The sequence below is a fragment of the Neltuma alba genome, unplaced genomic scaffold (assembly GCF_004799145.2).
Source record: "Neltuma alba isolate B1F8T4 unplaced genomic scaffold, ASM479914v2 tig00012683_pilon, whole genome shotgun sequence".
Classification (NCBI taxonomy): domain Eukaryota; kingdom Viridiplantae; phylum Streptophyta; class Magnoliopsida; order Fabales; family Fabaceae; genus Neltuma; species Neltuma alba.
In genome coordinates this window covers 42,758-67,286 of record NW_021637112.1, presented here as the reverse complement: position 1 = coordinate 67,286, position 24,529 = coordinate 42,758, and the positions used below count along the sequence as shown (strand labels likewise).

General features: G+C 34.9%; 4 protein-coding genes across 6 annotated transcripts; 3 read left to right on the top strand and 1 right to left on the bottom strand.

The window, feature by feature from the left end:
• Positions 1 to 3,786: 3,786 nt before the first annotated feature.
• On the top strand, positions 3,787 to 7,405 carry LOC114729837 (protein trichome birefringence-like 41). Its single transcript, XM_028916876.1, has 5 exons — positions 3,787 to 4,046; positions 4,601 to 4,772; positions 5,941 to 6,116; positions 6,214 to 6,372; positions 6,998 to 7,405. The coding sequence occupies exons 1-5, from the start codon at positions 3,787 to 3,789 to the stop codon at positions 7,290 to 7,292; spliced, it is 1,062 nt and encodes a 353-aa protein (XP_028772709.1). The 3' UTR covers positions 7,293 to 7,405.
• Positions 7,406 to 8,662: 1,257 nt separating this feature from the next.
• On the top strand, positions 8,663 to 10,622 carry LOC114729816 (protein trichome birefringence-like 42). Its single transcript, XM_028916859.1, has 5 exons — positions 8,663 to 9,030; positions 9,177 to 9,351; positions 9,462 to 9,640; positions 9,732 to 9,890; positions 10,187 to 10,622. Exons 1-5 carry the CDS (start codon positions 8,750 to 8,752, stop codon positions 10,452 to 10,454), a joined length of 1,062 nt encoding a protein of 353 aa, XP_028772692.1. The 5' UTR covers positions 8,663 to 8,749; the 3' UTR covers positions 10,455 to 10,622.
• Positions 10,623 to 11,034: 412 nt separating this feature from the next.
• Positions 11,035 to 13,437, bottom strand: LOC114729817 (50S ribosomal protein L13, chloroplastic-like). Its single transcript, XM_028916860.1, has 4 exons — positions 13,159 to 13,437; positions 12,360 to 12,545; positions 11,717 to 11,887; positions 11,035 to 11,219 (listed from the first exon to the last, which is right to left on the bottom strand). Exons 1-4 carry the CDS (start codon positions 13,402 to 13,404, stop codon positions 11,103 to 11,105), a joined length of 720 nt encoding a protein of 239 aa, XP_028772693.1. The 5' UTR covers positions 13,405 to 13,437; the 3' UTR covers positions 11,035 to 11,102.
• Positions 13,438 to 14,183: 746 nt separating this feature from the next.
• LOC114729815 (protein VTE6, chloroplastic) lies at positions 14,184 to 18,996 on the top strand. 3 transcript variants are annotated; one of them, XM_028916855.1, is made up of 5 exons: positions 14,184 to 14,646; positions 14,794 to 15,047; positions 15,565 to 15,688; positions 17,858 to 17,962; positions 18,605 to 18,996. In XM_028916855.1, the coding sequence occupies exons 1-5, from the start codon at positions 14,407 to 14,409 to the stop codon at positions 18,695 to 18,697; spliced, it is 816 nt and encodes a 271-aa protein (XP_028772688.1). In that variant the 5' UTR covers positions 14,184 to 14,406; the 3' UTR covers positions 18,698 to 18,996. The 3 variants fall into 3 exon arrangements, with proteins under 3 accessions (XP_028772688.1, XP_028772690.1, XP_028772691.1); XM_028916857.1 differs by having other exon boundaries at positions 18,585 to 18,660; XM_028916858.1 differs by lacking the exons at positions 17,858 to 17,962; positions 18,605 to 18,996 and adding an exon at positions 15,756 to 16,347.
• Positions 18,997 to 24,529: the final 5,533 nt, after the last annotated feature.

The following is a 24,529-nucleotide window of genomic DNA, read 5'->3' as shown; positions in this document are numbered from 1 at the left end:
GTGTAAATTTGAGATTTGTAAATTTTGGCAAATTACCTCCATGCCCTTTGTCATCTCTCCCTCTCTTCAAGTTGCAGAAAGCTGAATCTCTCACTATCTTCCCTCTCATCCCCTTTAATGCACAATCAAACGTCTGATTACAAGGAAGTGAGCAAAGAATTTTTTATTTCATGTTGATTTGCAAGGCGCCATCATCTTCTTCAAGCTAGGAGAGACCATCGGACAGTTTTAAGGGAGAAAGGAGAGATCGCTGTCGACTTTGGGAGCATGCCATTCTGCAGCAACCGGTCCTCTTCTTCTTCAAGCAGCAAAAATCGTGGATTATTTCTCTTGAATCAAATAATAAGAGAGATCTCAACTTTGTTGCTTCTTTTTCTGATTTATTCAAAGGAAGCCATGGGAACCAAAGCAGCAACTGTGGGTTATCTTCTTTAGAGAGAGAATACATGACTAAGCATTCTTCTTCCTCAACCATGATAGTGCCAAATGTAGCTACTATCATGAGCATTTTGGCTTTTAGTAAATGTCATCAGTACAGTTACTATCCAATTTTCAATGAAATCATGCAGTAGGTCGTTTTCTAATGGTATGGAATTGATGCAATAGATGAATACTTATGTCTTGAATAATAAAACCCCTGATTGAATTAGCCAAGTTTGGAAATTGCAAAAAAAAAAAAAAAGTCGTTGGCATTTTCAAAGTTGTAAAAATGGTTCCAGGCGTTGTCAATGTCATTATAAGAAATGTCTTAAATAATTATTCCTGTTGGTCGAATTACCAGGTTTGGAAATTACAAAAAAAGAGTAGTAAATTGCATTAACCAAGGTGTGAAAATGGTTAGAAGTGTTGTAAATATCATTACAAGTGTAGGCAACATCTTAAATAATGTAAAAGAATGAGTTGTTAAACAATGACCCTTTGATGGAATTCCCTATAAGTTTTTAAAATGATTAAAAACAATTATAAATGGTGTTATTGAAGTTGTGAAAATAGTTAGAGATATTAATTTCATTGCAAGTGTAGGAAACAATTTAAATAATGACTCATTGGTTGAATTCTCTCTAAGTTTTGAAGTAATTAAAACCAATTGTAAATAACATTACCGAAGTTGTCAAAATTGTTAGAAATGTTGTCATTTTCATTGCAAAGGTAAACAATGATTTCTTTAAGTTTTGAAATGACTAAAAATAATTATAAATGGAGTTACTAAAATTGTGAAAATGGCGAGAGATGTTAATTTTCATTACAAATGTAGGAAACAACTTACATAATGACTTCTTGATTGAATTCTCCTAAAGTTTTGAAGTGATGATTAAAAGTAGTTGTAAATAACGTTACTGCAGTTGTCAAAATAGTTGTAGGTGTTGTCAATTTCATTACGCACAAAGAAGATGAAAAAAGAATGAGAAAAAAGGCATGGAGATAATTTGCCAAAATTTACAAATCCCAATTTAACATTTATATATGTCCTTTTTGAAATTAGAATGGCTGATTTAGAATTTTGGAATTTAAATAGTATCTATATGGGATTTTTCCTATTTTAAACATATTTATCTTGCAATAGTTTGACTTATATTCACATGAGTAGGTGTAAGTTTGATCAGAGATGAGCTTCATGTTATAAATGTACAAGTTGATAGTGAGGCTAAGGCTCTTTATCATGAAAGTTTGCTTAATGAATTTTGGTAGTATAATTGGGACAGAGTCCCTAACCCATCTTGTATGTTCACATGTTTATGTGTTTGATTGAGATCACATGAATATATATTGCGGTTTATATGTTATGAAGGCTAAGTGTTTAAGTGTTCAATCAAGCTAAGGCGTTACACTTCGAAATTCTACTCACTCCACTCACTGTTGTCGTCGCTGTTGGCTGTTGCCATCATAAACATAGAAGCTCGTTGTCCTTTCCTAGCACATTCACCATCTTCTGAGTCAAGACCTTGCCATTGTGGTCACCGGAATCATGACTACTTGCCATTGTTGTGGGAATCCGGGAACCTCGTTCCATGTTTTCACTTGCCATAGTCAATGCGCCACGGACATTGCTTGGAACTAGAGGGGAGAGGGAGAGTAAGGAGAGGAGACAATCTGTACCTTGTTTGTTCGGAATCACAATTATAAGCACTTATAATCATATTTTTCATAAGTTGTGAAAAAATTTATCACATATTTACCTTATATAACGTAAATCACAATTAAAAAGCTGCTTACAAATCATTTCAAATTTTGATATGGGCAATTTAATCATTTAACTTTCAAACTTTAATTTGGTTAATATGGATAATTATTTTTTTTTAAAGAAAGACAGAAGGCCTTAAAAAGCTTGCCTTAAACCCTACACAGCAGGTCCATTTAAGTTTTGAGTCCATGAAGGCTAGCCATTTTAAACCCAATTGTAGAAAAATTATGTAAGGGCTTGTTTGGTATGTTGAAATTGATTTGATGAAAATGGAAATGTATATAGATATAGAAATGGAAATCGATATGGAAATGAAGTTTGAAAATGTATTTTTAAAAAGACCACAGTGCCCTTCGGCATCTTTTACAATCTGAATCCAAAAGCCCATCTTCTTTTCGCCATTGATGCTCAACCAAGTCAATCAAGAGCTTCTGCCATTGAAACTCTTCAAGTCCTCAGTGCCAAAGATTTAACCAGCAAATTAAAGCCCAAAATCGTTGCTCAATTTTGAAAGCTCAGATTCTCATCACATCTCTCATGAAAGTTAGAAATATGAAGGTGAAAAGAAAAAAAGCTATATAAAGAAACCTCATATACTACAAGTGATGGAATGAGGGAGGTCAGAGGTTGTAACGGAGACCAAGCTGAAGAGGAAGCCAAAGAGGGAGGTGATGGTTCTCAGATCTTGCTATCGCACCGTCGTCGTTGCGGTTGCTGGGGGTTGCCGTCGTCCAATTCTATGGCCTTTTTTTTGGTACCAAACAGACTGTCTCGCGGAAATGAATTCCATTTCCATGTCCAACCCCTAATTCCAGTCTATTAAACGGGCCTATTTTTTGAGCCTTGCCTTGAAAAATTTGGAGCGTAACTAGGACGGCCCAGATATTTTTTTTTCCTGGCTCAACATTTAGAGAGTGTTTGGATAGAAACAAAGCCATGGTTTTAATGTGAAGGAAGCTGTCTCGATTCACAGAAAAGTACTTTTGAAAAGCACTTTTTGGAGTTATCAAACACCTCATTAGAGATTGTTTAGACAGAAACCAAATGATAATTTTAAAAATAATTTATGTGAAAAAATTTATCTTGATTTACAAAAAAATATTTTTTAAAATTTGTTGATGATATCCAAACACCCTTTTAATGATCCCATGTAAATTACAGTCATTATGTTATTTTTTTATGAACATAAATTATATATTTTTAAAGTGTTAGTTTTTTTATTAAAAATAACAAAAAAGAGAAACTTAAAATTAGTGAATGCTAAATAAAGAATATTAATAAAAATTTGTTGTTATTTATACTAAATAAAGTGTTGTTATTAAATCTGATTTGGAATTTAGTAATTTTTATCTTTTTAGTATTGCCAACACTATATAAAGAATTGTTACTAGACATGATTTGAGATTTATTATTTTTTTTGGCCAAAGTAATAAAATATTTTTTAAAGGAATGATTTACCGTAAAACGCTACTCTATCTGGCCACATTTGCATTGGTGTAACTGTGTATCATTTGGGGCCCGACCTGAGGGACTCTTTCTTTTTCTGGTGGTGGCCATTACCATTACCATTAAGAGGAGGAAGGCTGCTTCAGAGCAGATCGGAAATGGCGATTGAGGTGGAATGCAACGGTCGTCGTCTGCAACTGTTGTTCATGTCCACCATTGTTCTGCAATTTTTGCTTGGGGTGGAGAGCAAGTGCGACTTGTTCACGGGTACGTGGGTTTGGGACCAATCCTACCCGCTTTACCGACCCGAAATGTGCCCCTTCATCGAGCACGAGTTCGCCTGCCAACGCAATGGCCGTCCCGACCAACTTTACACCCATTTCCGGTGGCAGCCCCTTCAACATTGCTCCTTTCTCAGGTTTCCCCTCTCTTTTCTTTTCTGATATCTCTCCCATTTTCATTCCCAACCCAAACCAGATTTGTTTTCTTCTTCAATACATTATTCTCTGTCTCAGCATTCATTACAACTGTTATGCGAAGCGTTTCATCATCTTGAATTGAATAATGTTATCATTTGTTTCACTTTTACTTAGCTCATCAAAGTGGCTGGTGTGAGCTTGGCTTTCTGGTATGGACTGCGAATCCAGCCTGGAAGGTAATAATGATTAATGAACCATTAATAAGTTTATGGGAATTAAAATAAATAAATAAATTGAAAGGAAAAAAGGTAGTATTAAAATTAAAGAGATATGAAAAAGGTGGTAACATTTTAGGGGCTATCTGGTTGGCAAACAAATATTCACATGCAGCAGCAGCAGCAGCTGGATTCCCTTAGCCGCTGTGTGATGTGGGAGAACGTGCTTCCGTCCAATTATTACTATTTGTCCTTTGTCAGGCCTCTTGTTTTTCTTTCCTCTTTTTGTCCTTCACTTTTGACTTAATTCCCATTGACTCCTCTTCTTCTTGTATCAGATTTGACGGTGTGGATTTCTTGGAGAGGATGAGAGGGAAGAGCATAATGTTTGTGGGAGATTCACTGAGCAGAAACCAATGGCAGTCACTCACTTGCATGCTTCATTCTTCCATCCCTTCTTCCAATTACACATTGACACGTATCGATGATCTGTCCATCTTCACTTTCACGGTAACCTCCTCTTAACTTCCTCCATTTTCTCCATATGTTTATATCCAACAGATTCTATTATTCAATCATAATTAATTACCTCTCAGCTATATATTATCTCTTCATTTATCTTGCTCTTGTTTATTCATATATAATAATGATGAATGTGGAAGTGAGTGGTGCTATTATTACGGTGGGAGTACAAGTAAAAGAGGAAATGAATGTGGGGACGGCCAAAAGTGGTGCTTTTGTGCTGTTCCCCATGTGCACAAGTTACTTATGCAAAATGGCTGCCCTTCCTTGTTGGCTTACCAACCCATACCTACAAAATTCAATAATGTCGTCAACTCTTGTACTTTTCTACCCACTTGTGAGTTGTGAATTGTGGCCACCACCTTCATAAAACATCAAAATACATGTTATATAATATAATATGGAGATAAACACAAGTTCAAATGACAGGAAAGTATTTGCCGAGAGATATGAAATTCTTTTGTACTCCTTTTTTTTTTTTGAATTAAAAAGAGAGACACTAACATCCTGAAATTATGAGTGAGATTGAACCCGTGACCTCTCACTTACAAGAAGAGCTTATATATCACTAGGCTATAAAGCCATTAGAAAACCCTTTGTGTTTTAAACTTCAAAAAGGGATACTCTTGATCAAATAAAAATATATAATAAATATTACAATATATATTTTATCAATATAAAAACAGTATACTTAACAAAACAAATTAGGATGCATCAAATTGTGTAATTTTTTTTTTCAGAAAAAGATAAATAATATTCAATAAAACTTTTCTCTCGCAGAAAAAGTACATATTTTTCCCGATAGATATTATTTCATTTAAAAACGGTGTGAACCATATTTTATAAAAGGCGTAGGTTGAAAGTTCACTGTGCATTTAAGAATTTTATTAGTAGGTAGCTATTTATAAGCATATTTATAAGTGCTGCCTGAGCATTGAAACCCCCCTACCTCGTTGAGTTCCTTTCAATGCATCCCACTCACCTAAATTTTTTTTTAAAAAAATTATATTTGTTAGAGGAAAACTATAATAAGATCAGTGTGTATAAAAAAAAAACTATAATAAGATCAGTGAAATATTTCCGGTAATAAATCTAGTTTTAAAAGACAATAATTCACTCTGGATTTTCTGAAGAAAGAGAGGGAAAGGGAATGCAGGAATATGGAGTGAAAGTGATGCTGGATCGGAACGTGTATTTGGTAGATGTGGTGAAGGAACAGAGAGGCAGAGTATTGAAGCTTGATTCCATTGAAGGCAGCAAGCTGTGGCTTGGCGTTGATCTTCTCATCTTCAACACTTGGCATTGGTGGAACCGCAGAGGCCCCTCTCAGCCGTATCCACATCTCATCTTTTCTCTCTTTCTTCTTCTTCTTTTTTTTTAATTAAAAATAATTATTCATGAGGGTTTTGTTCCTTCAAATTAATTTCAGATGGGATTATATTCAATTAGGAAATGAGGTTTACAAAGACATGGATAGAATGAAGGCTTTCCAAATAGCTCTCACCACTTGGGCTTCTTGGGTGGACGCTCACCTTCATCCTCCAAATGTCAAGGTTTTCTTTCAAGGCATTTCACCCTCTCATTACAAGTAATCATCTCTCTTTGATTTCCCTGCTTATCCCATTCTTGTACAGGGTATTTGTTTAACCTATACTTTTGATTCAACTCTAACTTAATTTCTAAATTCGCACAATTCAGTACTTATAGTTTTAACTCAGTTATAATATATTCAGTATCTAAACTTTGCCTCGATATAACCTGGTCCCTATAGTTTAATCATTTTAAAAAAATTGGTCCCTATGTTTAAAAAAAAAAGAAAAAGATTATATTTTTCATGAATCTCAGGGGACTAATTTTAAATGGTAAATTGCACCAAATTATAATTGAAGAGTTGAGTTATAACCAAGTCATAGCTATAAAAATTGAATTACATCGAGTTAAATTTTAGATATTGAATTACAATTAAATCAAGACTATAAGATAAAAAGATGAGAATTATAATGACGTCCCAAGTAAGAAAAATAATTGAAAAAACAAGTCCCAGAGATTATTATTCTTATTATAAGACTTATCATTATAGGCTGTTGAAGTTATTATTAGGACTTTTTAGTAACTATTTCTTTTCTGTAGGACTTGTTTGTAATTCCATTTAAAAAGGTTAAACTTTTCGTAGATAAATGTCCACTAACTCATCTCTCCACTGTATCTTTTAGTGGTACCCTATGGAATGAACCGAGCGCCAAGAGTTGTGCCCGGCAGCAGACCCCGGTGAGCGGATCTACCTATCCGGGAGGGCTGCCGCCGGCGGTGGCGGTGCTGAAGAGTGTGCTAGAAAAGATGAAGAGCCCAGTGACGTTGCTTGACATCACGATGCTCTCATTGCTGCGGAAAGATGGACATCCTTCAATGTATGGGCTTAATGGCCCAACAGGATTGGATTGTAGCCATTGGTGTCTCCCTGGTGTTCCTGACACTTGGAACCAATTACTTTACAATTTAATCCTTTGATATTTTTATTCATGATTCTTAATTGATTCTTACATTAATGTACCACTGCCATCATTGTTTCTATTTCAACTACATAATCTTTAATTAGACTTCTTATGTGCATTGTATTGGTATTTTACTACATTTAAATAAAAATTATATATCTTATAATTTGTTAATTATGGCTAATGGGGATGCTCATTAAAAGACACGTAATTGCCACAAAATACAAAATTAAAAAAAAGATGGTTTTAAAATTAAATGGTGAAATAAAATTCATTTGTTTAAAAAATAATAAAAATTATTATGCTCGCAATTATCTCTTTAGATTTATATTGAGTGAGAACACCATGAGTTATTAACGTTACTTTTCGTATAAATTAATAAATCAGTATAAAATTAATATCTATAATTGAGTGTAAGGATCCAATTTTTTAAAAAAAACAAGAATTTGATTAAAAATCAGATAAAATTATGTACGGATTTTTTTTTGGGTAAATTAGAAATAGAAATATTAGGTTAAATACGCAACGGAACGTACCAACAACGCTGACAACAGTGCACTACCTCAAACAGTGATAGGCTCAATAAACTTTGTTTTTTGTTTAATGGGACTCTTTCATTAAATATTATTTTTCCTATTTATGTGATAGAATCTCCTCATGTGACCCACTTCTCATTTGTAAGTAATTGCTTCTTTCATTCAAAATCTCATCTTTGGAATATAAGTATCTTGTTTACGCAAATCTTATAACCCTTTTATGTCCATTGCCCCAAAAAAGCGTATTTATGTTAGATTCATATTTGACGTGACCCCCATGCATTCCTCTTTTTATAATAATAATAATAATAATAATAATAATAATAATAATAATAATAATAATAAAGCAAAACAATAGGTTCGGAAAATAAACTTTGTCATGAATATTTATGATATAAAAATTCATATTTTGGAAAATAAAGACTATAAATTTATTGTTTTAATATCTTTTTTTTTTTGGTGTGTGTGTGTATGTGTTCTTGTTCTTGTTTATTTTGGGTATTAAAAAGACAGAGGACCTCGTAAGTGACTCTAAGGTAAGGGGCACAAAGCTGAATTTTGAAAGATTTTGATTGGATTGGAAATTACACGCCATTCTACTTATATTTTCTTTAACTTATATATAAATAAAATCTACGATTTTTTTTTTTTGCAATTTATTTATTCAGTCGTATGTATGGCAATGGCAGAAATATTTGAAACCATTTGTGAAAAAGGACGAAATACATATGCTCCGAGTTGGGAGAGCAAAGGACAGACGGTGAAATTTGAAACCAAAAAAAAAAAAAGCTTATATATTGAATGTGCAATTGGAGACAGAGAGGAGTGAGCAAATAGTGCCAAAATTCCAGCACAAAGAGGCCAGCTAGTTTGTACCCAAGTGGCAAACACAGAGAGAGTCAGAGAGCAAGATTTGAAGACAGATCCAAGACAAAGAATGGGGCAGAGGTTGAGACGTCTGCTACTAATATTGGCATTTCAATGGGGTGTTGTGGATCTTGTTGCGGTACAGGGCAGAGCATTTGGGCGTCAAGACGAAGAACAGAAGTGTAATTTGTATGAAGGAAGTTGGGTCATTGATTCTTCATACCCTCTCTATGGCGCTTCCAAGGATTGCTCCCTCATCGTCGGTCAGGGCTTTGATTGCCTCAAAAATGGCCGACCTGATAAGGATTTTCTATCTTACAGATGGAAGCCCTCTGCTTGTGACCTCCCTAGGTTTCTTCTTCTTCTTCTTCTTTGAGATTCTTCGTCTTCATATTCTGTGTGTTTCTGGGTTTGATTGTTTTAGATTGAAATTGCAATGTGCTTGAAGATGGTGATTTTCTTCTTTCTTCTCAGTTTGAACTTTGAATGTGGTCCAGGTTTAATGGGAAGAAATTCTTGGAGAGAAACAGAGGGAAGAAGATAATGTTCGTGGGGGACTCCATTAGCAACAACATGTGGCAGTCACTTTCCTGCATGCTCCACACTTCAGTCCCAAATACAAATTACAACTTCATGGAGAAGCCTAAGAATCTCTTTACATTCCTATTTCCGGTTCACTCCTCTCTCTCTCTCTCTCTCTGATACTATTTTTTTCCCCCCAAACTCTGCAGATTAACTTTATAATCTAAGTTTTTCCCCTTTTGTTTTCTGTGGGATTATAGGAATATGGAACTGAGATTACGTGGTTGAAGAATGGATTTCTAGTGGATTTGGTGAAAGATAAAGAAAAAGGAAGGATTCTGAAGCTGGATACAATAAGTTCTGGGGACCAGTGGAAAGGGATAGATACTTTGATTTTCAACACCTACCATTGGTGGACTCATACAGGATCGTCTCGAACGTAAGGCTTTTTAGCTTCCAACGTGGCATAATTTATTAGAGAAGGTAAAGTTGGTGGTGACTAATGGCTTTATTTTATGAATGTTGACCAGGTGGGATTATTTTCAAGTGGGGACTAAGTTGATTAAAGACATGGATCACATGGAAGCTTACAGGATAGCATTAACCACATGGGCTAAATGGGTTGATTCTAACATTGATCCTTCAAAAACCAAAGTTCTGTTCCAAGGCGTTGCTGCCTCCCACGTTAGGTAAGTAATTTTTGGATTTTTAAGATTGTTTTACGTAATTTCTTATAAGTTGGACTCTTAATCTCGATTATAAATCTCAGAGAAAGAGTGAGAAATGATAACCATATGCAGAACCCAATGCAACACAAATTTTCATTGTTAATTGTCACTCTTTGCGAATCCCGTGAATGATTCTGACGCAAACTTGCAAAATAAGAAATCCTAAAGTTCTAATACTCATATTCCAAATCTGATATAATGAGTATTATTTACTATGAGGGTTTTAATGATCTTTCGGTTTTTTGAACATTTTGAAGTGGGAAGGGCTGCCTGGGAAAAACTCAACCAGAGCAAGGGGCTGAGCCGCCGTATCCCGGGGTAGACATAGTGAAGAGCACTCTGCGAAACATGCGCATACCAGTTCATTTGCTTGACATAACTAAACTCACACAGCTTAGGGTTGATGGCCATCCCTCCATCTTCACAGGCAGAGGCGCTTCCTTTGTTGATTGTAGTCACTGGTGTCTAGCCGGTGCTCCTGATTCTTGGAATGAACTCTTGTATGCTGTTTTGATTGGCAACTAACTATTAATAACATCGTCGTCTCTAAAGCTTGCGATATTCTCTTACTGTTTTCGAATCAGGAAACCATACTTCCATAATTGACACATGGGAGTGCCAGTCTGCCAGATAACTCATCTAATTTTAACAAATGAACCAGTATTTTGCATGCTTGACACTGTTGTCACTTGCCAGAACTTGGATCTGGAAGCACCCATACTTCTTAATGGTTAATTACATTACATCTCAAATTATGATAAGGCAATTATCAGTGACTCTCACACCCTCTGTTAAAGACTGAATCTTTTGTGAAAACAATTACTACATTATCCTCTTTAACCTTGGAGTGCTTTGTCTGGATCCCTATTCCAAAATGATCTGGGGGCTCAGCGCTATCAAATCACTAACAGCATTACTTTCGTTTATTGTAGCTTATCCGCATCTTTTCTTTCACTCGGGGGGAAAACATAGCCGCAACTTGGAATTCATATTAAAGAACTAATACATATCTATGAACTGAAATCTACAACAAAATATTATCTCGAGAATTTGATCATTGAGCTTGAAATAAAACAATCAAGACAATAATTATACACCACTACAGGTAATGTAAACGTCATTCCATATCACCGGTACTTGACATATCTCATCCTCTGTACATCTCAGCTGAGTCTACCTCCGCTTTTCTATTCTTTTATCCCTTATCGGCAACTCAATGGGCTTTTGGGCCTGGTGTGGATGGTCAGGGCCCTTATAAACCTTTAGGTGGGTGAATAGTTGTCTTCCCAGCTGCATATATCAATCCTTAATTATTGTAGATTCAATATAGAGATAATGGCACAACATCATATAAACACATGTACTACTCACTTCATGTAATTGTATTGTAACCACTAGCATTAGTATGGATATTGCAGTTATGACTTCAGGAAGGACTAATCATATACATATGCGAGATGTCATTCTGAACACTTGTCTTGCTAAATGACAAAATAAAACTTCATATATAAAGTTCATAATTTACAGAACTATCCCGTGCATCTAAAAGGAGAAGGAATCTTTCATAGAAATGCTAATTAATAAGTTTAAAGTCGAGATAACATCACAATACAGAACTTTCATAAACAAGTTTATCCTATTTCCATCTTATTTTGCTGCGTGAGAATTTTTTAAGTGGTTCTAAATTCAAAGTCTGCAGCTAAATGAAATTAATATCACAAGATAAAACAATATTGATTCACTTTAACGCAATACAACTGCCTCGTCAAACAACAACCTCAGCTTACCCTTCCTTTAGGAAGCATGCCACGAACAGCATGCTCAATAATCCTTTCCGGAAGCCTCTGCTGTAGTTGGGCAAAAGTCTCCACTTTCATACCACCAGGTCGTCCAGAATGTCTCCTATAAAGCTTTTGGGTCCTCTTTTTCCCAGACACAGCAATTTTTTCAGCATTCACCTTTTGAACCCACAAATACAGGGGAAACTTTTAGTCCATAGCAATCATATATCGTCTTGTACATAAGACAACACTATTATAGGCCACATACATCAATCAGATAGAAAAGGAGGGAAAAAAGCCATTAGTTCAACATGAGACTCAGGCAGTCAAGACATAGATCATCAGGAATTTCGACTAAGCCTCCAGTTTATTGTTGGGAAAATTGGCTGAGATGATTTCCTTCTCAATCAGGACACAGATTCAAGACTAAAGGTATTCCTGAATAATAATACATTAATGTTAGAGAGAAGAGTTCCAAAGTAGAGATATGACAGCTGTTTAACCAGATTGTCTGCATACCACAAACACCAAACAATGGTACCCTGTTCCCTTAAAAATAACAAGCAAAGAGATGATGCACTGTTAATGACTTGGTTTGCACATCAGGCAGTGACATCATATCGGTGTAAAGAGACTTAAAAATACATACCACAATTACAAAGGCGCCCATGTCGACACTGGGAGTATAGGTTGCCAGATTTTTCCCTCTGATGTAAATAGCAATTGTTGATGCTAATCTCCCGAGAATTTTGTCTGTAGCATCAACAATGTACCATGGTTTATCTGTATTCACATGATCTGCAGCTTTTGGATACCAGGTCTTGTTCCAAATGTCCTGCATTTTGTTTTTGATGGTTGATCGATAACTCTCCAATGAAGCATCTAAACAATTTATAAATTAAAATGCATGGTAAATTAGATGTCAAGATAAATTTTCGACAGGCCGATATGAAAATGCTGATGCATTTGTAGACCAAATGGATTTAATTTGAAGTGAGAAATTCGAATACATCGGAGGTAGAAGTAACGTACCGGTTAACGACTTCATGCAACTGATATTAAAAGATAAGGCGGCGAAAAGTACACAGACCATAATTATGTGAAGAAAATACAGAGTTAGAGTATTATTCGAACTATGATCCAAAAATGCCTGCTCAGATATGTTCTAAAGCATCTAAACAAATTATTAAGCTCAATGGTCGTAGGTGCCTCATAAAACCTAGCAAAACTGGATTAAGGAAAGAGGAGAGCGCTAATGAGCACAAAAGTTTAAAACTTCGCACTTCTAGCCGTTCTTTCAATCGAATTAAAGAGCAAAGCTTTCCTTTTCTTTTCTTTCTTGGCTGGTTTTGAACTTCGATTTCCCAGTAACTGAGTAGCGGAAGAACTTCGATAAAGTTCATGGACTGGAAAACAAGTTGAAGGAGAAAAGAGAGCAGGGTTTGTACCGGGCCATTAACTTCGGTTTCCTCGAACATAAAGCGTTCATCTTTAGGAACAATGGAGAGATCCTGGCACCGAACCTGAAGACCTCCCCTGGAATTGACGGGAACACTGGACCGAACGGAAGACTTCGATAATGCCAATTGGAACCCAAGAAACGGGGATTGAACATTTGAGCTCCTGTTAGAAGAAAAAAATGGGGCTGAAGTTGAAGGGAACGTCACTGACGCAGAACCACAGACCAGAGCCATAGTTGCTTAAGCCCTCTCACATTCGCGGCGATCACTGCTACTCTCCCCTGGATAACATTTTTTTTAATGGACATTCGGATAATTTTTCCATTTTTAACACTAATATATATTTCTTTCCGTTGTCATTTTTTGGGGGCCCTGATTTGCAGTGTTTTTTGAGCCGGAAGAGCCTAAACTTATGATTTTATTTTTATTTTTTGAAAAAATGGTAAATAAATACTCTTAGTATGTGAAATTGTGATTTGGGATTTTTAATTTAAAAAATAACAAATAAAAACCTGATCTCATATTATAAATATAAAATCTTGGTGAAATGTCTAAAATACTTTCTGGCCAAGTGATAAGTTGAATATGAAAAATAACAAGTTTATTTTAACGATTGACAATTTCAGTAGGCCAAATATTTAAATCACAACTTGACTGAGGGTATATCAAATGAAAAATTGATTATGAGAAATGATAAATTCACTTTGACGAATAACAACTCCAATAGACTAAATGACAATTTGGTTGAAGAGTATTTCAGACATTTACCGAAATTTCATATTTGTAATATGAGATTTGGTTTTTATTTACTATTTTTCAAATTAAAAATCCGAAATCAGTGGTTTTTACCTGCCATTTTCTCTTATTTTTTTAAATCATATGTCCATTTTTTAAAATAGTCAACAGTGTTCTTCCTCTACAGGTCCCAAAAAAAAAAAACAAACAAACAGTGTTCTTCCTGCCAATGCGATCTCTTCACTAGCGATTTTGGAATGAAAAGTGAAGATCTACTGATGAAAAAAGACAAGACTCCAAAAAAACAAACCATTCCCGCGTGATTTATGGCCTTCTCGACTAGGTAATTAGGCATCACATTCCCTGCTTCTCCGGTACCTTTCCTCTGCAACTCCGACGTTCCTTCTCACTGCCAACACATCTGGCCTCTTCTCAAAAATCCTGTTTATAAATCCTCGTCTTCGCTCAAATCCTTTGAGACCTTAAATTAGACCCCCAAATATGCAGGGTTCTTCCCATGTTGACAGTGTTCAAGGTGCTGTAATGAGTCTGATCCAGTCGTCTCCTCCCACTTGGGGATCCTCTCTTCTCAGCAATATCCTGATCTTTATTGTGGGTTCTCCGATACTGGTCACTGGATTGTCTCTATCTGGCATCGGCGCTGCTTTTCTACTCGGAACACTCACCTGGCGCGCTTTTGGCCCTTCCGGGTTCCTTCTTGTCGCCACCTATTTCATAATTGTAAGAAGAAAATTCATGTCTCATTGATTATTATTTATTAAGTTCTATCATGTGACTCTGATTATGGGGGCGGGTCTTTTTATTTTCCCTTTTGGTTTCTGGGATTTAGATTTTGTCTGTTGGGGTTAAATGTTAAGGCTTTATTAGGGTACAGCTGCAACAAAAGTCAAGTTGGCGCAGAAAGAGTCCCAGGGTGTTGCTGAGAAAAGAAAAGGAAGAAGAGGTCCTAGCAGCGTTATTGGATCCAGTGTTGCTGGTTGTGTTTGTGCCTTTCTTTCCATTTTTGGAGTTGGGGGAGAGGCATGTTCTCAACTTTGGCGACTTGGATTTGTTGCCAGTTTTTGTACGAAGTTGAACGACACGGTTTCAAGTGAAATAGGGAAAGCATATGGCAAAACAACGTAAGCAATGAAGTTTGGCTTAAACTATTTTCAAAAGGATGAGTCTTTGATGTATTTAGAATTTTACGAAACCCACTGTCTTCTTTGATGCTTTACATTTTCAGGTTTTAAAATGTACATTATTCTTGAGGCTTACGTTTGATTGTCAGCTTCGTTTGAATGTACAGCTCCTCCCCGCTCTTATCTTTTCAATAAAGCTCTGTTGAAATATAATTCAAGTTGCTACCTACGTAGAAATTCTAGTATTTTCTTGTAGTGCATGTATGAGTGATATTTTTTTTGGCAAACACATGGATGATTGATATTCATTAGCTTATTGTTACCTTGAATTTTGGTGCCTTGTCTAGGATATATGCTAGTTGTCTATTTAACATGACAACCACAATCATCAGCGGTCTGAATTTATACTGATTAAAAACTCTGGTATTTTAAGATCGATGTTCTTCTAAATAGTATTTCTTTTATCTTACGTTTTATTTGCAACTCCTTCACCAACATTTTTCATACTAATGTACAGGTATCTAGTTACGAATTTCAAGATAGTTCCAAGAGGAACCGAAGGAGCTGTGAGTGTTGAAGGAACCTTTGCAGGAATTTTAGCATCCATGGTTCTAGCTTTTACCAGTTATCTAATGGGCGAGGTATTATACTAATATCCGACACTTGCATGTGATTATGGTTAGGTGAATGTTGTTTCTTATTCTACAGACAAACATTTTCAGAGTAATTCTGTATACAGAGAAATCAAAGTAAATTTTTACTTGGAGGGTCATGCTGTTGGCTTCAAGCCATGTGGTTACATTCATCCTTATTCAGATTTCGGAGATCAGTTCACCCCTTCACAAATTTTGACCCGGAAGCATGATTCTTATGTTATTCTTTAGCTCTCTATCACCCACTTCTTTGTGTGCCCATAGATTTGCCATCCTTCTATTTTAGTTGAGGATAATTGGATTTTTTTTCTTGGTTTGGAGCTGAACAAAATAATACAAATAATTTTGCATGGGATTATGTATCAGTGTTGGCATCAGAAATGTATTTGACATCTATAAACCTGGATGGATCTAAACCTGTGTTTTCCTTTTGAGTAATGAAAATCGGAACATATATGTCAAAGAGATGGCTTGCAACGACCCAATGGCTAGATATGACTGCTGCATATGGATTTCTTAGGTTAAAACATTTCAGAAAATTTTCTTTCATAATCCATTCAGATGAAAAACTCACCACGTCAAGGGGGTTCTCGAAATTGTTTCTTTGTTCTGTTTCACCCACGTTGGAGTTAACCGTGTCATTGTGACCATCTTTCAAGTCTTGCCTCTGCGCTTCAAAAGGTTAACAGGCAAGAAACAAAACCAGCATGCATTGAGCATCTCACTCTGTAGTGAGTTTCCATCATTTTGCCTCTGCTTTTTAGGTAGGAATGCGGAGGTTGAAAATCATTTAAGTTAGACGCCTGTCATGTGTTCGTGTGCGCACGTGAGCAGGTGCGTGCGTGCGTGCTTAAGGAAATTACCTGGCATTAACCAACTTTTGGTTAGATATATGAAAGTAAAAGAGATAAACTATTTCGGACACAGACTAAGTACGTGATTGCTGTTCATAGAATTTTTACTTCACCTCCCTTTTTTTAGTGCTATTTACCTTATAAGAGTGTACAAGGGGAGTTTTTACCGGGGCATCCAGAATGGTTGTTTTAAACTGTGCTCATGTGGTCTGCTTCAACTACGACATAGGCTTGTGGCCCAAAAAAAAAAAAAACTCCGAGAGACTTGAGACTTCCCATCACCTCATCGAAGATCTTCAGAGAGCAAAGGAGGATATAAATTTCTAATTCATGCAAGATCCTTCATTGTGGATTTGGGGCTTTTCGGGAATAGATGCATTTCTCATGAGGTGTTGTGTTCATGCTCCTCTCTTATCAGTAGGATATTTGTACACATTGTAGCCTTTAGCACTGGGAATCACATAGTGTTTAGTTGGTTGGAGGTAGAGAAGATATATACTTGGCTAATTGGAGCTACAGAAAGGATACAATTTTGTGGGAGGGTGCGTGCCATCGTGTTCATTTTAACGTTTGATCCTGATCTATCAGTTTAGCAAATGAAAAGAAACAAACCAAGGACTAATAAGTTTAAGTGCTTCCAATTTCCAAATTGTTTATGAGTTTTCCTATTTTGTTAGTGATTGCAGATTATGTTCTTGTTGATATTTTAGTATTCCATCATTTGAATTTTAGGTCCAATTTTAGTCTGTTCCTGTGAAAGATTCCTCTCTGTATTGGCATACTTACAAACAAAATTCCTCTCATGATGCGTGCAAATTAATACTCAGAGATTGGTATCATATAAGATACACTAATCAACTTCTTCAGTGATGATGAATTACTATATATCAGGCACTATCAAATGGACCAGTATTCTGTATGACCTGTTGCTTTGTTGTGGGGTTTGATTAAATTTTCCCTCCTTTTAAAGGGAGCGTCTCTTTTGGGTATGCAGGGGGACTGGGCAGCAATGTGACCCAGTCTCTCTTTGTCCATTTATGTTTTGTATTCATGTTTGTTTTCTTGTTGGGATTTATAATGCTCTTGATTTGTATCCTTTGTCAAAATAATTCTTGTTTTCTCTAAAAAATTTAAACCACTTCTTTTTCCTTCCCCTGCATGCTTTCACAATTTTTCATTTTCCGTCCGCTCAAATCCCCTCAACTGAATTTTCTATTTCTTGTTTCTGTGAAACAGTCAGTTACGTGACAACTAAAGAACTTGAGTAAGTGATACTGATTTATTTCTTGTTTCTGCGTAACAGGTTGATACACATGAAGCGATTATATGTGTGCTAGCTTCCCAAATTGCTAATGTTGGCGAGAGCATCATAGGTGCTGCTCTTCAAGAGAAGGAAGGATTTCATTGGGTAGGTTCATAAAAACACTGAAATTTTCATATCAGCATGGTCTAAATATGCTTGATTCTATTCATGACGTAAATTAATTAGTGGAATTCAAAGAAATCAAAAGGGCTATAAATGAACGGGCAAATTGAGTCTTAAAAATTTTGGGATATGTGGCAAGTTCAGATGGCATGCATATTTACCTATGAATACTTCTAATACCCAAAACATATTTTTGATTTCTTATTCTTCTGGCTCTAAACATGAAAAGTGGCCTAAATTGCATCTAACTCAATTCAAGGGGGTTAGGATTGGGTTAAAGTGCAATTTTGTTTTGGAAATTTTCACTTAGAACACTGGGCACCTAGAAGTTTTTTTTTGGCTACAAATTTGTCTTAGAAGTTTAAAATCGTAACAATATTACTTCTTACCATTAAAAATATTGACACTCAATGTCACTATTTTAATAATCAACATTAGTTTTTTAACAGTAGGAAGTAATATTGTTACGATTTTAAACTTCTAAGATAAATTTGCATCTGAAAGAACTTTTGGGCCCAGCACTCTTGAGTAAAAACTTTCAAACAAATTTGCACATTAACCTATTAGGATTTGATTCCTTCATTTATGACTGATTAGTATATAATCCATATCCCTATTGTGCAGCTTAACAACGATGCAGTCAATATAATAAATATATCAATGGGCAGCGTCATAGCAGTGTTGATGCAGCAAGCACTCCAGAATTGGCGTACATGAATTGTGCTGCTAAGATTTTCTCGGAGCTCAATCATCAGTGTGCATAGTTATCTTGCTAGTTGCTGGTCTAAAGGTTTATACTCCAGGGAGTTCAAGTGGTGGGAAGTCATTTGAAATTGTTTTCTTGGGCTGAAAAAATTGCTTAGGATTCTAATTTGATACATCTTATCAATTTTTTTTTCTTATTTAACTAGCCTCAACGTCCGTGCAAATATACAAAAATTTATTGAAAAAGATTAATACTCGCATCAATTAATTAATAGTAATATTATAGCAATATTTATTCCCCTTCGCAGTGATTACCCGTTGGGACGTTTCTATCATCTTGTAGTTGTACCGTTTGGATTACATATACAAGATACCCAGAGGGCTAAACTTATAGCATTGCACTGAGGAGTACCCGATTAGTATCTTTCTAAAATTATGATTTGATGCCATTATTTTTAAATTTTATTTTTGACACCATAGATTAGTCTCCTCGTTACTTCAATATTTCTTCAAAAGCTATTGCCAAGGAAGGATAGTTTGGGTAACCTTAAAAATCTTTTTCAGAAGTATTTTTTTATAAATCGAGACATTTATTTATATGTTTATTTTGTATATCATAAAAGTATTTTTAAAACCATATTTTTGTTTTTATCCAATTTTTTTTTAATTAAGCAAGTTTTTATAATTACAATTTAGCCCCATTGTTCTCGTATTCTATTTTGGGCGGTAACCCCTAATCTTCAAAGCACACCGAAAAGTATCACTTGCGTGCTTTGGTCCTCCAAAAGAATAAAGAGCCCATTTAAATGATTGCCTTAGCAAACAAATAATCCAGCTAAAAATTCTTATTCTTTTACTAAACTCCTCTAGTTTTTAATATAAATCTCACTTTTTAGTGTAATTTACCCTATAAAGTGGGACTTGTGTTAACGATAGGAGGGAGTAGAAGAAGATGTGGTTTTGGAATAAGAATCTAACCAAGTTGACAAAATGTCCTTTAGATTCTAAAATTTGCACAGCTCTCTTGTCCATGCATGAAGAAATGCCGTGTCACCATCTGTTATTGGAAATTGACTTTTCTGCACCCTCTTGACTGAGATTTTTTGTCCCACAAAGGAAGGCCCAGAATTACAAGTAGCCACGAAACCTTATTACCAAAAAGCCATCACAAATGATGTTCCCAACAATGGCTGCTCCAGTCAATCGTTCATGTCTCCCCGCAAACGCACGGCTTAACTCAGAAAACGACACCAGAACCCCATGAACAGTTCAGGCCTTCGTGTTCCAATCCCATCCACTGGTTGAAAGGATAAGAATAATAAACAAACAATATGTGGGGAGTTCGTGGTGAATAGCGTTACTGTTGAGGATATTAATGTTGGAAGACGAAAAATTTTCCTGAACGAAAAGCAAAAGACTTGAAACTGTTAGGACATGTAGGGTTTGATCACTGTGAAGGAGACAGATGGGGGTGAAGTAACGGGTGTTGTTCATGGCTGCCGGCCAGGCCTTTGTTCTAAAGCAATATCCTCTGCTATTGCCTATTCGCAGGTCATGAAGACAAGACAGATATTTCACCATGCATGCATGACAACAACATTAAATGTTTATCCCATATAGTTCCATTTTCGACCACATTTTTTGTGTGTTGGCAAAATAGAAGTTGGCCGCATCCACCAACTTTGTGTCTAAAATCTAATATTTGATTAATGTCGTTACTTTACAGTGTGTTAAAGTAAATAGATTTTTGTCAAAAATACATAGTTTTTGTGCATGCGTTATCTATTATGGTGGCTCATTTCCTAAATTCTATGCAATGCATGAGTTGATACTAAATCGAAGACTACAACAAAACAAAAGTTGGTTGTATTTGGATTTTAATCTTTAGCCTAGACCATTTTTTATTGTGCAAATATGAGAAATGAGGTTTTCTATTTGTAATGTCTTGAGAAAATAGCACGATTTAATACATATATGTGTTTATATATTAAAAAAAAATCTGTTATACGTGGTGTTTAAAGCACCATTATCATTTATCAAGAAGGAAAATAGAAGCGCAATGTCCTAGATAAGTCAAGAAGTTACATATGGCATCCAAGAAATTTTACTGTCTCTGTAGATATAGACGCATGAATTATGAAAGTGTTCCATCCTAATTAATAGTACAGCAAAAATTTATTTCTATCACAGTGCACCATCAAAGTTCGTGTGTACACACGCAATCTGTTCCATAGATGTTTGAAGATATGCATCCGGACACATTATGTGCAGTTTCACAAAATTATCTGGGACAAATTGGGATAAGATGTAAAACCAATTGTAACATTTCGGGTATGACACTCAATTATTCAGTATTTTTATTATGAGAATAAACGGTATCCAAAAGTTGGGGCTTCAGATATAGCCTTAATGATGTCTTGTTGCCAAACCCGTAAGTAAGGGTGAGCCAAACCAAACCATAACCGAAAATCAAATCGAACCGAATTCAATTTTAATTTTTCGGTTCGATTATTTTGGTTTTTAGTTATATATTCAGTTTTTATTTTTTAATAATTCAGTTTCAGTATTCGGTTCGGTTAGTAAAAAAATTCAGTTAAAACCAAAAATAACCCTAATAAATATATTATATATTTATATTTAATAAATATTATTATAATAAATATATATATATGGTTATATGTGAGCTCTTTAAATATATTTATATTCAATAAATATGGTTATGATAAATATTATTACAATAAATTACATTAAATGATAAAATATTTATTAACTAATAGTTGTAATTGTGTTTTTATTATTTTTTTAATTTAAAATCACTTCTCACATTTACATATTTCGGTTAATTGGTTAACCAAACTAAAATATTTCAGTTAATTTGGTTTCAGTTAGTTTGGTTAATCGGTTTCAATTCAGTATTTAAAATACACTATATTCAATTAATTCAGTTATCAGCGAAAACTGAACTGGAAATTAATGGAATGCCTACCTCTACGTGCAAGTTGACTGATTGAAAAATATTACCACTTTAAGGAGAACAGCCCATGTGGTCTTATGCTATTAGGTAAACCTAACACAAATGCTTGAAAGAATCACACCTAAAAACTGACTATTAGAGTTGGAGAACACAATATCTCAATATGGAACTCATGACAATGCACCTTATGAAGCATCTATCACACCTCAAAAGGGGGCTGTTAGAATTGAAAAACCCAAGGCTTTATAAGGTCTCTTTCAAGTACAGGCCTTCTTGGGTTGAATGACTCTCAACAAAAACACTATTGTAATGAACACATAAAAGTCATTGGGAGAACTTCATCTCGAAAACTAACTATGAGAACTAGCTAGGGCTATGTCTGGTGTGGAGTATTAGAAATAGGAGATAAGGATTGAGATTGGAGTTAAAAACATATGTTAAAAAGATACTTAGCATAAATAATTTCTTATTACATGGGATTAAGCAATCATACATAGATAGGATTGGAGAATACCACCTCTCCTCATGGTATTTTCCAATCCCATATACATGGGTCTGTCTAATCTCAAATATCATATAATTACTCATACTAAACACCCTTTTAATATAGTTTTACGCTTTCAATCTTAATCCCTATCCCTCATTTCTAATGCTTCGTACCAAACAGGACCTAGGAACCTTGGAGCCTTATAAGGCTTCTCTTTCATGGCAATCCTTTGATGAGGAACTCATGACATGTTACTTCTTCTGCTATATACTACCTCCGGTCCTTATTATAAGACCCCGTTTGACTTTTTGTTTGGTCCTAATTATAAGACCTCAATCCATTTTATCTCTCATATTTATGCATCTTTTTCCAAGATAATCCTTCTAATAATGATAGTTCTAGCCAATATATTTAATTAACAAGGATATTTTAGGAATGACAACACTTATTTATTACAAATAACTAACTTAACTTACTTCTTTAATCTCCTCAAATAAGTCAACTAGGTCTTATAATTAGGACCGGAGGTAGTACGTCTTGTCTAGAGGTGCTTAAATATAATTAGATGATCATGTTTGTTCAGAGAGACGCTTCAAGTCTTATTCATTTTCTTCGATTTTTATGAAATTTGTATCATATCACCGATTTGCTCGACATTTTGATCGTCAAGAATCTGGATGACATGGTTCTAATTCCTCATCCTTTTAATATCAATATTTCTTAAGACTTTAGCTCCATGTGAGCAACAAGTTGGCTAAGATTATTTGATGTAACTAGCACCCATTTTACTTCGTATTTTATTTTTTGCAGATGCAGGAAATTGAATTAGGAATGTCGGCGGATTTAGGACTAATTCTTGTAGCAGTCGAATAAATTCAAACGTTATAACCAAAAAAAAAAAAGAAGAATAAATTCAAACGTCTTTGGATCTTATTCTTTTTCTTAGATTTTTAAATTCTGTGATCAAATCACACATTGGCTTGCTCATCATTCTGACAGGAAAATTTGTTGGCCAACATGAGATTCTTATTCCTCATCCCTTTTCATACCAATTATTCTTAAGAATTATTTAGCTTCACGGAAACAAAAAGTCAATGGTCTGCTATATATAGCTGGCTAGCACCTATTTTACTTTTTATTTTTATTTTATGAAATGAGTTTTCTTTGGCCAAAAACACACACACACACGCACACAGCAGATAAAGGAACCTGCACTTTGAATGTCGGCGGATATAGAATATGGCATAGATTTCATCTTTCTGAGATATTTTCAAGTTTACTTTCAAAAACAAAGAAATTCTCAACCTATATATCGAGGCTGTGTTATTTACATGGAAAAAAGTTTTATAAAATGAAATATTTGAGAGAAAACTATATTTCTGTTCTTGGTTGATAGAAATCTTTAAAAACATATAGGGGAGAAAGCTTTTTCATTCTCATTGTATCAAACAAGCTTTTATGATCAATTTTCCTCTTTTTTCCTTTTACTCAGAGCCTTCTGCAAATTTCTTGAGTTCCATTCACTGGACGAACTCAATCATTATGTAATTGTTTTTCCAAGTGAAAACCCTTTCTGTTGTCTACTTATATGGAAGACCCTCATTTAATATACTACTTTTGGTCTTTAATATAAGAGTTTGTTTAACTTTTATTTTTATCCTAAATATATTACTGAAATTCACTTTGTTTATTATATTTATCCATTTTTTTCCATAATAGTCCTGGTAATAATGATAGTTCTAGCCAATACACTTGATTAGTAAAGATATTTTAGGAAATACAACTCCACCTATTTATTACTGATCACTAACTTAACTAATTTTTTTAATCTACTCAAATTACTTAAATAGCTTTTACATAAAGAACCAGAGGTAGTATTATAAATTTAAACCAATAAATGAATATTGAAGTTTACTAGGCTTCTTGGTGCAATCACTGTGCTTCATAGTTCACACAGAAAGGAGAGATAATAGACTTGTCATGAAAACAATCATGAAATCAAATAAAATATATTAATGCCTTCTGAGTTTTGGTGTGAAAAATACACTGACATAGCCCCATCCTTATGCATCTGCAATAATGGATTCTTGAACTTAAGTAAGAATGCCCCAAAACCAATCTTAATTGGCACAGCCATGAACTTCATGAAGATAATGATGAGCTAGAATAGCTCCAATAAGAAAAATGACACAGCGATGAATTGAAAACAAACATGAAGCTAATCAACTTGAATACCTGAAAAGAAGGACATATCATGCTTCAAAGGCTCACATCACCAGGTTACACATTACACAGACAACCCAAAAAAGAAAGAAAGAAAGAAAAAATCATAAAGCCTGACATGTTTATTATCATATAGTGACTTAGTGAGGTGTGGAGAGAT